Source organism: Canis lupus, chromosome 8 (genome assembly GCF_011100685.1).
Source record: "Canis lupus familiaris isolate Mischka breed German Shepherd chromosome 8, alternate assembly UU_Cfam_GSD_1.0, whole genome shotgun sequence".
Taxonomy (NCBI): Eukaryota; Metazoa; Chordata; class Mammalia; order Carnivora; family Canidae; genus Canis; species Canis lupus.
In genome coordinates, this window is record NC_049229.1 from 62,988,017 (window position 1) to 63,004,354 (window position 16,338).

A 16,338-nucleotide genomic window follows, 5' to 3' on the forward strand; every position below is an offset into this window, starting at 1 on the left:
TCATCTGAGAAGCATACCTGGATGATGAGATACCAGGGAAATGAACCACCCAGCCCTTCTGTTAGAATTTGCATTGCTTTGGTAATATTGAATGAGCTGTTCTCATCTTTATTTGATGATGCTAAATCAAAGTACACTTCCTGTTTCCTTTAGGATCTTTTGTATGTGATAGCCTATGGGCCTTCACAAGTGAAACCTCCAGCTGTGCAAATGCTGTTCCATTACTGGCCCAATTTAAAGCCTCCTGGGGCAATAAGTGAATACAGGGGCTTGCAGTACACAGGTAAGAAGGGAATAACCCTATCATGCCCCATTTTATTTCTCTTATGCCACATTTACCTCACCTACTTATTTTTTAAAATCTTGCTGGATTATGTGCCTTTAGACATTGTCATAAACCCTTTCTGAAACTGGGTGGTATAAAATACATGAATGAAAATTGGTTTCAAAAGCCTCTATGACATCATAGCAAATTGCTCAAATCTCAGTGTCACTCATCTGGACTGGGGTCCTGACTGTGGCTAACCTTAATCAGAGGTGTGAGCTGTATATATGGTCTCATTTATTTGGGGAATATAAAAATTAGTGAAAGGGAATAAAGGGGAAAGGAGAGAAAATGAGTGAAAATATCAGTGAGGATGACAGAATATAAGAGACTCCTAACTCTGGGAAACGAACAAGGGGTAGGGGAAAGGGAGGTGGGTGGGGTGACTGGATGACAGGCACTGAGGGGGGCACTTGATGGGAAGAGCACTGGGTGATATGCTATATGTTGGCAAATTGAACTCCAATAAAATAAATAAATAAAAAATAAAAGTATTAATCCAAAAAAAAAAAAAAAGAGGTGTGAACTGTGAGTGTTGTTGCAGATTTGCCCACCATTTGGTAAAATCCCAACTGGCTAATTCTGCTCGAATAAGACTTGCATATTCCACATTTCCAGTTCATAAGCTAAATAAAAATTAAGTGACCTTGTGAGCCTAGTTGGGCAGGAAGAGTCAACAATTGGTGAATATTTGTATAACTAATAACCAATAAGTAGATGTTGAATTTGAATGTAAAGACCTATACTTACCAAAAAACAAACAAGCGTCAGGTCCTATGTGTTGTTTATGTTTACATATTGTAAAATCAAAGAAGGAGCCTATGGCTAACAGAGTTTCTGATGATAACCCTGACTACCCTCTCTCTTCACTACCTCTGCAGATTTTTATGAAAATAGGGGAGGTGGATATTTTGGCAAAGTTAGCTTTTATTCTGGTTATTGTGAGATTGTATACTGATGCTCTGAGAATCTCCTTCTTTCTTGGTATTACTTGTCTTTTCAAACGTGATTTGAGGTGGTTCTAAGGGGATTTAATTTAATTCAGGTGTCTCATTTATGTTCCTGATTAAAGCCAAATGTTAGAAATAATAACACCTGTTTTTTGGGCTTTGCATGTCTTTGGTGGGTTTTTTCTAAATTCAGAACAAATAATACTGGCTTTAGTAGTAGCAATAATGTTAATTAAAACAATGAAGGTAAATAGTAAATACCTTTTTAAAAAATGGAAATTGGTATCATTGGCGCTTTAAATCATGGATAGTAGAGAATGTTTAAGAGTTGCTAAGTGGATAATTTGTAAAAACAGGAAAAAAGTTGGAAGCATTAATAAAACAGATGAAAGGACTGAAATATTCAACTTCTTCTCAGGAAATCCCTGAATAAGCACTTACGTGATATATGAATGGGGAACTGGTATCAAATGAAATTTATTTACTTGATAAATATCTGAAGAGTGGCTATTATGTGCCAGGCACTATTTCTTGATGATGTAAGTACCAACTCAGAACCAGACCCCATGGAGCTTAGTGCAGTCTGGATATGGAAAATGATTTGCTTATTCAACAAATATTTATGAGGTGCCTTCTACGCCAGGTGTTAGTTTAGGCACTGACTAGTAAACGATGAAAAAAGCAGACTAAAATCACTAATATTTTGGTGTGTACATTCCAGTTTTCTGGGAAAGACCAGGAAACCACTATAGTATAGTAAGTGCTAAGATAGAGCAAATATAGAGAGCTGTGGAAATATGCAACAGGGGCCTCTGACCTTACCCTGATGGTGGGCAGGTTTGGGGAGGGTTAAATTGTCAAGGAACATTCTTGAGTGAGTGACAGATAAGCTGATAGCTGAAAGATAATGCATACTCTAGGTGTCAAAGGGAGAGTGAATCATGAGTGGATGAAATGTAGATTTGAGGCAGAAGGAAACAGCATGGGTTCAGACTTGGGGGTCAGAGACAGCATGATCCTATGTAGGAGATGTGCAGTCAGACAATGGAATGACAGGAGGAGAGCTGCTAGCGATAAGCAGGAAGCCTTGTAGGGCCTGTGAAGGGCTTGGGATTTTATCCTAACAGCAAAGGGAAACCACAGACAGGTTTAAAATGGAGAAGCCATACGATAAGCTTTGACTGTTCAGAGTAGCCCAGAAGCCTTACAAACTGACAATAGCTTCCATTTACTCCCATGCCTGTACCCACTGAGAAGAGCCAGTGAAACCCATCTCCCCAGAATAGCTCAGTCTGTGCCTACTAAGATCAGAGTGACTCTTTCATCTTCTCTGGGCTCATCTGAACAAGATGTCTCTGTCTACCGGCCTCTGTCCTTCAGTCCATTCCTGTGATCATACCTCCACCCACTTCCATTCTTCCCACAGGGTGCTATTATGTGTGTGCTACCTGCCAGGCACTGTCCAAGGCCCTGGGGAAGCACCTCTCTGGGAGCCCCCGTTCTAGTGGGCTGTGGCATTCTGTGTAGGAAACAAGAGATCATGGAAAAAAATTAATCGTTCCAGCTTATATGTTACTATTTATCTAGCAGTTGTTTGTCAGGCATTGTTCTAGTTGCTTCTGTCTCACTTAATATTATAGCCTTCTCCCAACTGAACACAATTATGGACCAAGCATCATACTGGGTTTCATAGACATTTTCTCAATTAATCCTCACAAAAATCTTGAGAGGTAGATTTTCTTATTTCAGTGTTAACAAGTGATGAGCGATACACAGAGTTTGAATGACATCCCTAAATTCATACAGAGAAGAAAGGAGCACAGGTTGAATTCGAACTTGGATTATCTTCATTGAAAATTCACATTTTACTGTCCTAACAGTATGACATTACTTCTATCAATTCAGTCCTTTAATTAAACTTTAGCTGGAACATTAGAAATTTTTGACAACATTTGCTACAATGAAAGATGCACTGAGGAGTATCCTCAGTATTTAGATGGCACTTCAACTCTATACATTATTCTTAATAGTAAAAATTATATGAGTATAGAATTTTATGGGCTTGGAAACAAAAATAAAATACTTTGTTAAGGACCAGCAACTTTTGTATGCTTTCTGAGTGATTTATTTCTTTTTTAAAAAGTACAAGTAATTTTTTAAAAGGAAACTTTGCTTTTAGAAAAATTATAGAAATATATAAGAAGGAAAAAATACTATTGCCCAGAAATCACTGGTGTTAATATTTTGGTATATTTTTCTCTAGTTTTTTTTGGTGCATATTTTAAAACAAAATAGAGATCATATTGTATATAATTATACAAGATTTCCTTCCCAAGCTTGTGTTGTGACATTTTAAAAATACAGAAAAGTTTAAAGATTAACTTTATGAGCATACTTATAGCTCATATAGATTTAGATTTAATATATTATTAGTATTTAATAGATTATTAAATATATATAGATTTAATAGATTAAATAATTATTTTATTATAATAGATTTAATAATTATTAGTAATTAACCATTAGTTTAACTGTACATTTATGTATATATAAATTGTTTATTGCCTTTTAAGGATAGTAACAGGAATAATTATAGCTCCTATGAAGAAGATCAAATAGTGAAGATTTGGTAATCTACAGTGTTTACCTCTTTTGCTATTTATGAAGAACAAAGACTGCTTCATTTATTTGGTCATTAAGTGTGAATCTTAGAGATGCAAAAATTATAGGAAATTTCTTGGCAATGGAAATAGCTATTATGTTGTTCTATAAAGCTCAGCTTCTGTGGGGAAAAATAAATTATTTAGCCTTTTTTTTTTTTTTTTGTGATGGTGTCTCAACTAGTAAATAATTTAGATCAGCACCAGTTGTTGTATAGTTTCCATCTGAACTGTGAAACAAAAGATGTGGCACAAGATACACATTTCCAAGACAGAGTTTGTTGGAAACATGATAAAGAATAACTAAAGATAAGCACTACAAGGTTAGACTTTAGTCTACGCTACCAGATATCTAACTTGACATAGTACTGTTGGATTCTTGAGTTGTATACAAGTGCAAGAAGGTCCACCTTTTATGTTGTCACTTCTCTATTGTTGACTTCTTATTTATCTTTTTGTTATTTTATCTCCATGACTTTTAAAAGGTGTTTTAAACCTTTTATATTTGTACAACATATGTGGAAAACCACATAAATTATAAGTGTAATGGGAACATTGCCCACCATGTCTACCACCATGATTACCTTCTCTTTCTATCCCAAGGGTAATTACTAAATTGACCTCCAACATGAAAGATTAGTTTTGCTTATTTTTGAATTGTATATAAATGGAATCATACATTATTTATGTGTGTGTATATGTGCATGCGCGTGAGTATGATTTGTCTATGGGTTGAGCATAACTATGTTTCATTCATTTTTATTGCTATATACTACAAAATGAATGTACTATGGGTATATGTATTGATTTTACTATTAATGGATATTTGGGTTGTTCCTGCCTTTTGGCTTTTACAAGTAATGCTGCTGTGAATATCCTTCTACATATCTTTTGGCGCACACATGCACACATTTCTGTTAGATATATATGCCTAGGGTGGGATTACTGAATCAGAGGGTATGCATATATCTAATTTTTTTTCTTCACACTCTCCTCTGCATATATCCAATTTTATTTGAGATAGTTTTCCAAGATGTGTTGTACTAATTTATATTCCCATTACCATGTATGTAAGTTCTTTTTGTCTATATTCCAAAAAGTGATACTTTTGGGTGATACTTTATTTTATTTGTTTTCAAAATTTTAGTCATTTTTGAGTGTATGTAGAAGTATCTTACCATGATTATAATTTGCATTTACCTGATTATTAATGACATTGAACAATTTTTCACGTTTATTGACTATTTGGATGTCCTCTTTACATAATCTTTGTCAGTTACAGATGTTATAAAATATCTTTTCTTATTTTTTTACTCTATCAATGGCTTTTGATTAGCTGAAATTCTTATTTTAATGTAATCAAATTAGCAATCTTTTTTATATCCTAAGAAAATTTTTCCCTTATACCAAAGTTATGATATTGTTATCTTCTAGAATATTTGTTTTTTTACCCTTTAAATTTAGATGTATCTGAAATTTATTTTTCTGAATGGTGTGAGGTGTAAGGGTCAATTTTTTTTTCTCTATGGATAGTAGACTCAGCATCATTTATTTAAAAACTTGTCCTTTTTTTACTGCTCTGTAGTACTGTTTTTGTCATAAATCAAGTGTCTATTTAGGGATGGTTCTTTCTCTGGATTCTTTATTTAGTTTAATTGGTGTATTTTTCCTTTTCTCAAAATCACACTGTCTGAATTAATGTAGTTTAATAATAAAACTTTATATTCTTCAGTACAAGTCTTTCTATCTTGTATTGTTTTCATTGTCTACTCCTGCTTTCTCTTCTTCCCTTTCTTTCTCCTTCTCCTGATTTTCTTCTTTCTCTTTTAAGGTTATTCCAAGCTATTTGCAAAGTTAAAGAGTCTGTTAAGTTAAACACACGCAAACACTCACCTAAACTATTAGGATTTTGACTGAGAATGCTGTGAATCTATAGATCAGTTTTGGGAAATGACACCTTTATAATATTAAATCTTCTAATTCATGTGCTAGAAGTATATCTCATTTTTTAGGCTCCCTTAATGCTGTTTTATAGGTTTTTTTTGTGTGTAGATGGCTTGCCTATATCTCACATAGTATATTCCTACCTGTTTATTTTTTTGATGTTATTGTCAATGATATATCTTTAAAAAATTACATTTTCTAACTCTTCATTGCTAGTATGTAGACATGCAATTAATTCTTGTATATTGGTCTTGTATCCAGCAACCTTGTTACATCACTTTTTAATTCTAATAATTTATTGAAGTTTTAAGAAAGTGTACATATGTACAATTATATTATTGCTGAATAATAGTTTTTCTCCTTTTCAATCCTTAAGTCTTTTATGTCTGTTGACTTATTGCACTGGCTAAAAATCTTCTGTGCTATGCTGAGTTTTAACTTCCCTCTTGACTCATTTAGGAGGATAATGATTAATTTCTAAACATATGAGGATTTTCCTTGTGAAGTTTTGTACTGATTTATAGCTGATGCCTCTGTGGCCAGACAACATACTTTGTATTATTTCATTCCTTTAACACTTTTCACACTTTGTTTAGAGCTGAGCCTATGGTCATTTTGTAAAGTTCCGTGTACTTAAAAAAAATCACTTGTATTTGGCAGTCTTTAGATACTGTGTTCTATATATGTCAAATAAATAAAATTCAATTGTGTAGCTCAGATCTTCTATATCTTTATTATACTTTTGTCTTTTTCTTCTATTAGTTACCAAGAATAGAATTTAAAATCTATGAATGTGGATTTGTGTATTCCTGCTTGTAGTTCTATCAGTATTTGCTGTATAAATTTGAAGGCTGCATTATTAGGTGCATACAAATTTAGAATGCAACATCTTTCTGGTGAATTGAAACTTTATGCATGTCTTTATCTCTAGTAATGCTTATTTGTGTTAAAATCTACTTTGTCTTAGACTAATATAGCTATGCCAGCTCTTATGAGTGTTTGCATAGTATAATTTTCCACCTTTTATTTTCAACTATTTTATAGTCTTATATTTCATGTGTATCTTGTAAGAAGCATACAGTTCTATATTTTAAACTCAATTTTCATGATTTTTGCCTTATGTTTGAAGCACTTCAAACATATATATATATATATATTTTAATTTTTATTTATTTATGATAGTCACACACACACAGAGAGAGAGAGAGAGGCAGAGACACAGGCAGAGGGAGGAGCAGGCCCCATGCACCGGGAGCCCGACGTGGGATTCAATCCCGGGTCTCCAGGATCGCGCCCTGGGCCAAAGACAGGTGCCAAACCACTGCGCCACCCAGGGATCCCCAAACATATATATTTTTATATATTATATTATCATATATAATATCATATATTATATATATTTTATATTTATATGTTTTATGTAATTACTGGCATATTTGATTTTAAATCTGCCATTTTCTATTTGCTTTTTATTTCTCCTGCCTCTTTTGTGTTCTCTTTATTTCTTCTCCTTTTTGCCTCTTTTGTACTGATTGAGCATATTTAAATATTCTTTCTTTGTCTTATTGAGTTACTCAGTCTTCTGTACTCTCTTAATCATTACCCTAGAGATTATACCATGCATTCATGACTTGTCGGTGTCTTCTATAAATTAGTACTTTTACCCTTTCCTATAAAATGATAGAAGATTTTAACTTTTTTTTTGCTCCTCCAAACTTCCATGCTATGCTTTTGTGCTCTATTTTTTACAGTTTTAAAACATGTAATTATTATTGTTCTTTGCAGTCAATATTCAATTTTTTTTCTGTTTTTTTTCTTTTTATATTCCTAAGCTCCCATCAGCTGTATTTATTTTTCCTTAATAATGAGCTTTCCATATTTCCTTTAGTGCCCTTCTACTGGGAATAAATTTTCTCAGTGTTTGAAAATATCTTTATTTTGACTTGATTTTTTTAAAAAAATATTTTATTTATGAGAAACATAGAGGCAGAGATGCAGGCAGAGGGAGAAACAGACTCCTTGCAGGGAGCCTGATGTGGGGCTCGATCCCCAGGCCCGGGATCTGCGATCATGCCCTGAGCCAAAGGCAGACGCTTAGCTGCTGCGCCACCCAGGCATCCCTTGACTTGATTTTTTTTAAAGCTATTTTCTCAGTATATGAGATTTATGGCAGTAATTTTCTTTTCACACATTGAAGGTATTTCATGATCTTTTCATTTTCATTGTTTCTATTAAAAAGTCAGCTATCACTGTTGCCCTTTTGAAGGTAAATTGCCTTTTTTATTTTGAAATTTGTCTTTATTTTTTTTTTTCTATTTGGTTAGCATTATTTATTTATCTGAGAGAAAGAGCACAGAGGGAGAAGAGAAAGGGAGAAGCAGACTCTCTGTGAGCAGAGAACCTAATATGGGGGCTCGATCATAGGACCATGAGACCATGACCCAAGTGGAAGGCAGATGCTTAACCGATTGAGCCACCCAGGCACCCCTGTTTAGCTGAAATTTTAAAAATATCTTTTTCTAGTTTTATTGAGAAATAATTGACATATATCACTGTATAAGTTTAAGGCATACAGCATGATGATTTGATCTACATAAATTGCAATTCTTGTGATAGCTTCAGGTAATATCCATTATCTCATATAGATACAATATAAAGAAAAGATAGAAGAAAAGAGAAAAGAGAAAGTTTCTCCTTGTGATGAGGATGCTTAACAACTTTCTTGTATATCGTATGGCGATGTTAACTGTAGTCATCAAGTTGTACATCACATCCCTGGTACTTATTTGTCTTATAACTTATTTCCTCCAACAGTTCCCCCTACCCTCATCTTCTTCTTCCTCTGGTAACTACATCTGATTTCTTTTTCTATGAGGTGTTTTTTGAAAGTAAGATCACAGTATTTGTCTTTATCTGACCTATTTCACTTGGCATAATGCCTTCAAGATCCATTCATGTTGTTGCAAGTGATAGGATTTCCTCATTTTTCATGGCTAAATAATATTCCATTGCATACATTTATTCCATTGCATGTATGTACTTCTTTATTCATTCATCCATGTTGTACACTTAAGTTATTTCCATGTCTTGGCTGTTATAACTAATGCTGCAGTAAACATGGAGGGTGCAGATATTTTTAAAAAATATTTTATTTATGTATTAGAGTGAGAGAGAGAGATCGTGCACGCAACCTGGGGGGAGTGGCAGAGGCAGAGGAAGAAGCCAATTCCCCAGTGAGCAGGGAGCCTGAGGCGGGCTTCATCCCAGGATGCCATGGTTGTGACCTAAGCCAAAGGCAGACACTTAACTAACTGAGTCACCCAGGTGCCCCTGGGGGATGCAGATATCTTTTTGAGTTAATGTTTTCATTTCCTTTGGATATATTCTCAGAGGTAGTATTGCTGGATCTTATCGTAGTTTTATTTTTAATTTTTTGAGGCTGCTCCATATTGTTTTCCTTAGTGACTGTGCCAATTTACAATCCTACCAGCAGTGCACAAGTAATACATTTTCTCTGCATCCACACTAGCATTTGTTATCTCTTGTTTGTTTGATTATGGCCATTCTAACAGGTATGGGATGATATCTCACCATGATTTTATTTTATTATTTTATTTTTTTTAGTTTGCATTTCCCCAATGACTAGATGTTGAACATTGTTTCATGTGCCTGTTGGCCTTTTATATATCTGCTTTTAAAAAATGTCTATTCAGCTATTCAAGTTCTTTGCCCATTTTTTAAATTGGGTTATTCTTGTTTTTGGTATAGAGTTCTATGAGTTCTTTATATATTTTGGATATTAATCTCTTATCAGATATACAGTTTGCAAATATTTTTTTTCATTCTATAGATTGTCTTTTTATTTTGTTGTTTCTTTTGCTGTATAGAAGCTTTTTAGTTTGATATATTGTCCCACTTGTTTGTTTGTTTGTTTATTTATTTATTTATTTATTTATTTTTTAATTTATTTTTTATTGGTGTTCAATTTACTAACATACAGAATAACCCCCAGTGCCCGTCACTCCCACCCCCCGCCCTCCTCCCCTTCCACCACCCCTAGTTCGTTTCCCAGAGTTAGCAGTCTTTACGTTCTGTCTCCCTTTCTGATATTTCCCACACATTTCTTCCCCCTTCCCTTATATTCCCTTTCACTATTATTTATATTCCCCAAATGAATGAGAACATATAATGTTTGTCCTTCTCCGACTGGCTTACTTCACTCAGCATGATACCCTCCAGTTCCATCCACGTTGAAGCAAATGGTGGGTATTTGTCATTTCTAATAGCTGAGTAATATTCCATTGTATACATAAACCACATCTTCTTTATCCATTCATCTTTCGTTGGACACCGAGGCTCCTTCCACAGTTTGGCTATCGTGGCCATTGCTGCTATAAACATCGTGTCCCACTTGTTTATTTTTGATTTTGTTGTTTTATGTGTTGGATCCAAAAAATCCTTACCAGGACCCATTTTAAGGAACTTTATTCCTATGTCTTCTTCTAAGAGTTTCACAGTTTCAGATCTTACATTTAAGTCCTTAATCCACTTGAGTTAATTTTTGTGAGTGGGCTAAGATAGTGGTTCAGGTTCATTCTTTTACATATGAATATTAAACTATATCAGTACGATTTGTTGAAGAAACTATCCTTTTTCCATTGAGGTATTCTTGGCTTCCTTATCAAATATTTACTTGGCTGTATACGTTTCTGTTTTTTCTTGGCTTTTGATTGTGTTTCATTGCTCTATTTGTCTGTTTCTGTGCAGTACCATACTGTTTTGTTTACTATAACTTTATAGTTAGTGTAGTTTGAAATCAGAGAGCGTGATGCAGGGATCCCTGGGTGGCTCAGCGGTTTGGCTCCTGCCTTTGGCCCAGGGCATAATCCTGGAGTCCTGGGATCCAGTCTCACATCAGGCTCCTTGCATGGAGCCTGCTTCTCCCTCTCCCTGTGTCCCTACGCCCCGCCCCGTGTCTCTCATGAATGAATGAATAAAATCTTAAAAAAAAAAGAGAGAGAGAGAGTAGGATGCCTTCTGTTTTGTTCTCCTTTCTTATTTCCATATACATTTTAGAAGTGTTTTTTCTACTTCTGTAGCAAATGCCTTTGGGATCCTGATAGGGGTTGCATTGAATCTCATAGATGGCTTTTGGTAGTATTGACATTTTAATAGTATTAATTCTCCTAGTCTTTGAACATGTAATACCTTTCTATTTATTTGTATCTTTGATTTCTTTCATTAATGTCTTAACAGTTTTCAGAGTAGAGATTTTTCACCTCTCTGGTTAAATTTATTCCTAAGTATTTTATTGTTTTTGATGTTATTGTAGATGGGATCAATTTTTAAATTTCTTTTTCAGAGAATTAATTGTTAGTGTATAGAAATGCTACTGATTTTTGTATGTTAATTTTGTATCCTGCAACTTTATTGAATTCATTGCTTAGATGTAACAGATTTTTGGTTAAGTTTTTAGGATTTTCTATATAGAATCATGTCATTGGCAAATAGAGATGATTTTACCTCTTCCTCTCCAGTTCTGATACCTTTTATTTTCTTGCTTGATTGCTCTCTTAGGACTTCCAGTACTGTGTTGAATAGGAGTGGTTAGAATAGGCACTCTTGTCTTGTTCCTGATCTTAGAGGAAAGATTTTCAACCTTTGATTGTTGAGTATATGTTAACTATGGGCTTGTCATAGTGGCCTTTAGTATGTTGAGATGTGTTCCTTTTATGCCTAGTTTGAGTTTTTATCATGAATAGATGTTGAATTTTGTCAAGAGCTTTTTCTGTCTATTGAAATGATCATATGATAATTTCACTCTATTAAGGTGATGTATTATGTTAATTGATTTGCATATGTTGAGTGATTTTTGTATCCCAGGGATAAATCCCACTTAATCATAGTGAATAATACTTTTATGTGCTGCTGAATTTGGCTTGCTAGTATTATACTGATAATTTTTGCATCTATATTATTCAGGGATATTGGCCTGTAATTTTCTAATAGTGTCTTTTTCTGGTTTTGGTTTCAGGATAATGCTGGCCTCATAAAATGAGTTTGAGAGTATTCTAACCTCTTTGATTTTTTTGGAAGTGTTTGAGAAGGATTGTTGTTTCCTTCTTTAAATTTTTGGGAAAAGTCATCAGTGAAGGTATTTGGTTCTGGGCTTTTGTTTATTAGGAGGTTTTTGATTACCGATTCATCTCCTTACTCATAATCAGTCTATTCAGATTTTCTATTTCTTTCTGATTCGGTCTTGGTAAATTGTATGTTTCTACAAATTACTCCATTTCTTCAGGGTTGTCCAGTTTGTTGGCATATGGCTGTTCACAGTAGCCTCTTATAATCCTTTCTATTTCTGTGGCATCAGTTGTAAGGTCTCCTTTTTCGCTTATAATTTTATTGATTTGGGTCTTCTCCCTATTTTTATTGGTTAGTATAGATAAAGATTTGCCAATTTTGTTTATCTTTTCAAAGAACCAACTCTTAGTTTGGTTAATTATTTTATTGTTTTTCGGTTCTTTATTTCACTTATTTCTGCTCTACTCTTAATTATTTTCTTTCTTCCTGACTTTGGGCTCAGTCTGTTCCTTTTTTAGTTCCTTATAGTATGGAGGTAGGTTGTTTATTTGGGATTTTTCTTCTTAATGTAGGCATTTATTGCTATGAACTTTCCCTCTTAGAATTGCTTTTACCACATCCCATAGGTGTGCTTCCATTTTTGTATGTCTCAGGAAACGTTTTTATTTCCTCTTTAATTTCTTCTGTGGTCAATTGATTGTTCAAGAGAGTGTTGTTGAATTTCTGTGTGTTTGTGAATTTTTTAGTTTTCTTCTTGTTATTGATTTCTAGTTTCATGCCATTGTGGTTAGAGGAGATATGTGGTATGATTTCAGTCTTCTTCAATTTGCCAAGACTTGTTTTGTGGCTTATTTGTATATGTGTGACCTTTAAACATGGTCTCTCTTAGAAAATGTTCCATGTGTGCTTGAGACAAATGTGTATTATACTGTTGTTGGATAGGATGTTCTGTATATGCTTATCACGTTCATTTGGTCTGTAGTGTTCAAATCTGCTGTTTCTTTATTGATTTTGCCTGGGTGATCTACCCATTGCTGAGAGACCAAATGAACATGATAAGCATGTACAAAACATTCTATCCAACAACAGTATAATACACATGTGGGAAGCCCAATGTGGGACTCAATACTGTAATTCCGGGATCACGCCCTGAGCCAAAGGCAGACGCTCAACTCAACCGCTGAGCCACCCAGATGTCCCTGGCTCCTTTATTTCCTTGTGGTTTGTTTCAGCACCCTTTTTGTTGAAAAGTTTATCCTCTGACCTGTATTGGTCTCTTGGTCATAGATATGTGAGCATATTTCTAGACTGTATTTTGTTTCATTGATCTGAATACCAGTACAAACTATCTTAAATACTTTCACTGTATAGTCTTAAAGTCAGATAGTGCAAGTGTCTGGCTGTTTTTCTTTGCCTATTTTAGGTCTAGTGCATTTCTATATAAATTTCAGTATTGGGCTTCATTTCTACAGAAAATAATTCTTCTGGGATTTGATCTGGATTGTGTTAAATCTATAATTCCATTTGGAAATGATTAACATTGTAAAACTATTTTTAAATTTTTTTAAACTATTTTTTTCTAATCCATGAATATGATACATCTCTTCATTGTATAGATCTTTTAAAATTTTCTCTCAACAGAGTTCTGTAGTTTTCAGTATAGAGTTTTTATGTCTTTTGTTAAATTAGTTCCTAGATATTTGGGGTTTTTTTGATACTGTTGTAAATGGTATTATTTAAAAATTTACTTTCCAATTGTTTATTGACAGTATGGAGAAATTCAGTTGATTTTTGTGTATTCATATTTATCTCATGATTTTGCTAAATTTAGTTGTTAGTTCTAGTAGTTGGTTGATTCATTGGATTTGCTATATAAACGATGGTGCCATCTGTAGATAAAGACAAATTTGCTTCTTCCTTTCCAATTTTCATACCATTTATTGATGTTTGTGTGTTTCATTGCCTAGGATTTTTCACAACAATGCTGAATAGAAGTTGTAAGAATGGTCACCTTTGCTTTGTTTCTAATTTTATGGAATATTTCACCATTAAGTGGTTTTAGCATTAGGATTTTGTGAATATCCTTTCTGGTCAGTTTGAAGAAGTTTCAGTTTCATTTCCAGTTGACTGAGAGCTTTTATCCCAAGTAGATGTTAAATTTTTACAAATATTTGGATAAACTAAAACAACAGACAAAAAAAAAATAGAAGTTATGTATTTCTAGTAAGAAGTTACTAGGGCTGAGGTCAAAGAGATTGCTGACAGTGTTCATCTCTAGGATTTGATGTTTTTCTGTCTCACGTTTAAGTCTTTCATCCATTTTGAATTTATTTTTGTGTTGGTGTAAGAAAGTGGTCCAGTTTCATTATTCTGCATGTTGCTGTCCAGTTTTCCCAATACTATTTGTTAAGGAGATTGTCTTTTTTTCCATTGGATATTCTTTCCTGCTTTGTCAAGGATTAGTTGATCAAATAGTTGTGGGTCCATTTCTGGGTTTTCTATTCTGTTCCATTGATCTATGTGTCTATTTTTATGCCAGTACTATATTGTCTTGATGAATGCAGCTCTGTAATACAGGTTGAAGTCTGGAATAGTGATGCCTCCAGCTTTGCTTTTCTTTTTCACAATTGCTTTGGCTATTTGTGGTCTTTTCTGGTTCCATACAAATTTTAGGATTATTTGTTGTAGCTCTGTGAAAAATGCTGGTGGTATTTATCCATTTTAGGTTTACAGTTTCCTGTAAAGCTCTACATTAGCTATATCTTACAAATTTTTATTTATTGTGTTTTTACTATCATTCATTTAAAAGTATTTAAACATTTTTAGTACTGGATCTTCTTTTGCCTATGTTATTTAGAATGCTGTTTAATTTCCAAATATTTGGGTTCTAGTAATTTTTTGTTTTGATTTCTACTGTTATTCACTATAATCAGTGAATTTCTTTTAATACTTAAAGTATGTTATGCTGTTGTTTCTGATAATGAAACAAATTATCAGACAGAAATTTGACACCATTCTTATGATTTTATTCCTAAGTGTAATATGATATTTTTATCTGCCTCTTTTAAAGATTTTCTCCTTATTTTTGGTATTTAATAGTAGTAATATAATATGATCTACATAAGTGTAATGGTCTTGTATTTATTTATTTTGCTTGAAGTTTGTCAAGTTTCTTGAATCTGTGGTTTCATGTTCTTCATCATTGGAAAAATTTTGAGTGTTAGTCTTTCCAGGTATTTATTCTCTCCCTTTCTTTTTCTTCTCTCATCTTGGTATTTTTTAAAAAGTTGTTTTTGTTTCAAAGGTCTTAGGTACTCCATCCACCCTTATGATTTTTGGGGGGAGAAAAGTTTATCTGTGCTTTAGTTGGGTTTATATTAACCTGTCTTCAAGTTTAATAATCCTTTCTTCTGCTCTGCCCAATATTTTTTAAAAAGTCTATTAAATTACACACACACACACACACACGCACATTTTGTTTGTTTGGTTGATTTTGCTTTTCTCATCTCTCTTTCTGGAATTCCAGTGAAACATATAGTAGAACTTCTTCCGTGTTGCCTATAAATAATTTTTGTATTCTCCTCCTCCATTTTGTCTTTCTGTGCTTCATCCTGAATCTTTTTCCAACTTCTCTTACTATTCACTAATTCTTTAGCTTCTCAATTGTATTCTTAGTTTTGTTATTTATGTTTTTAAGTTCTAGAATTTCAATTTAGTGCTGTAAAAAAGAAATCCCAATTCCTTGATTATATATCCTAACTTGTCTTTTACTTTATAGAACATATTAAGCATGGTTATTTCATTATTTTATTTTTTATTATTTTTTAAAAGATTTTATTTATTTATTTATGAGAATGCACAGAGAGGAGAGAGAGAGAAAGAGAGAGAGAGAGGCGCAGAGACACAGGCAGAGGGAGAAGCAGGCTCCATGCAGGGAGCCTGACGTGGGACTGGATCCTGGGTCTCCAGGATCAGGCCCTGGGCTGAAGGCAGTGGTAAACCGCTGAGCCACCCGGGCTGTCCCATAGTTATCTTAAAGTTTGTTTCTGATAATTCAATTTTCTGAATCTCTAGAAATTCTGATTTTATTGCCATTTTCTTAATTACTTGTATGTATATATATATTTATATTACGTGCAAGACAATATATAGAAAAACTATGGAGCTAATTTGAAGCTTAGAAAGTTACATTTCTTCAAATAAGGTTTGCTTTTGCCTCTGAAAATTTTGAGGTTATGGACATTAGCAATCCAGGTCACCTTAATGCAGCTCAAAACAAAGACTCATGATCCATTCTTAAGATGATTTGAGGCTGGTCTTCAGTCCCTTTGAGGGTTGGCCTAATTCTGGTCCCCTTTACTCTATGGTATGGCCT

At 33.7% G+C, this 16,338-nt stretch overlaps 1 protein-coding gene across 11 annotated transcripts in view; it reads left to right on the plus strand.

Annotated features, from left to right (window-relative positions):
- UNC79 (unc-79 homolog, NALCN channel complex subunit) overlaps window positions 1-16,338 on the plus strand; it is a 238,947-nt gene that overhangs the window by 64,020 nt on the left and 158,589 nt on the right. For all 11 annotated transcript variants that reach the window (XM_038545595.1, XM_038545589.1, XM_038545598.1 and 8 more), the window contains exon 7: window positions 154-283. In XM_038545595.1, coding sequence (XP_038401523.1) covers window positions 154-283 — 130 coding nt within the window. The remainder of the gene's footprint in view (window positions 1-153; window positions 284-16,338) is intronic.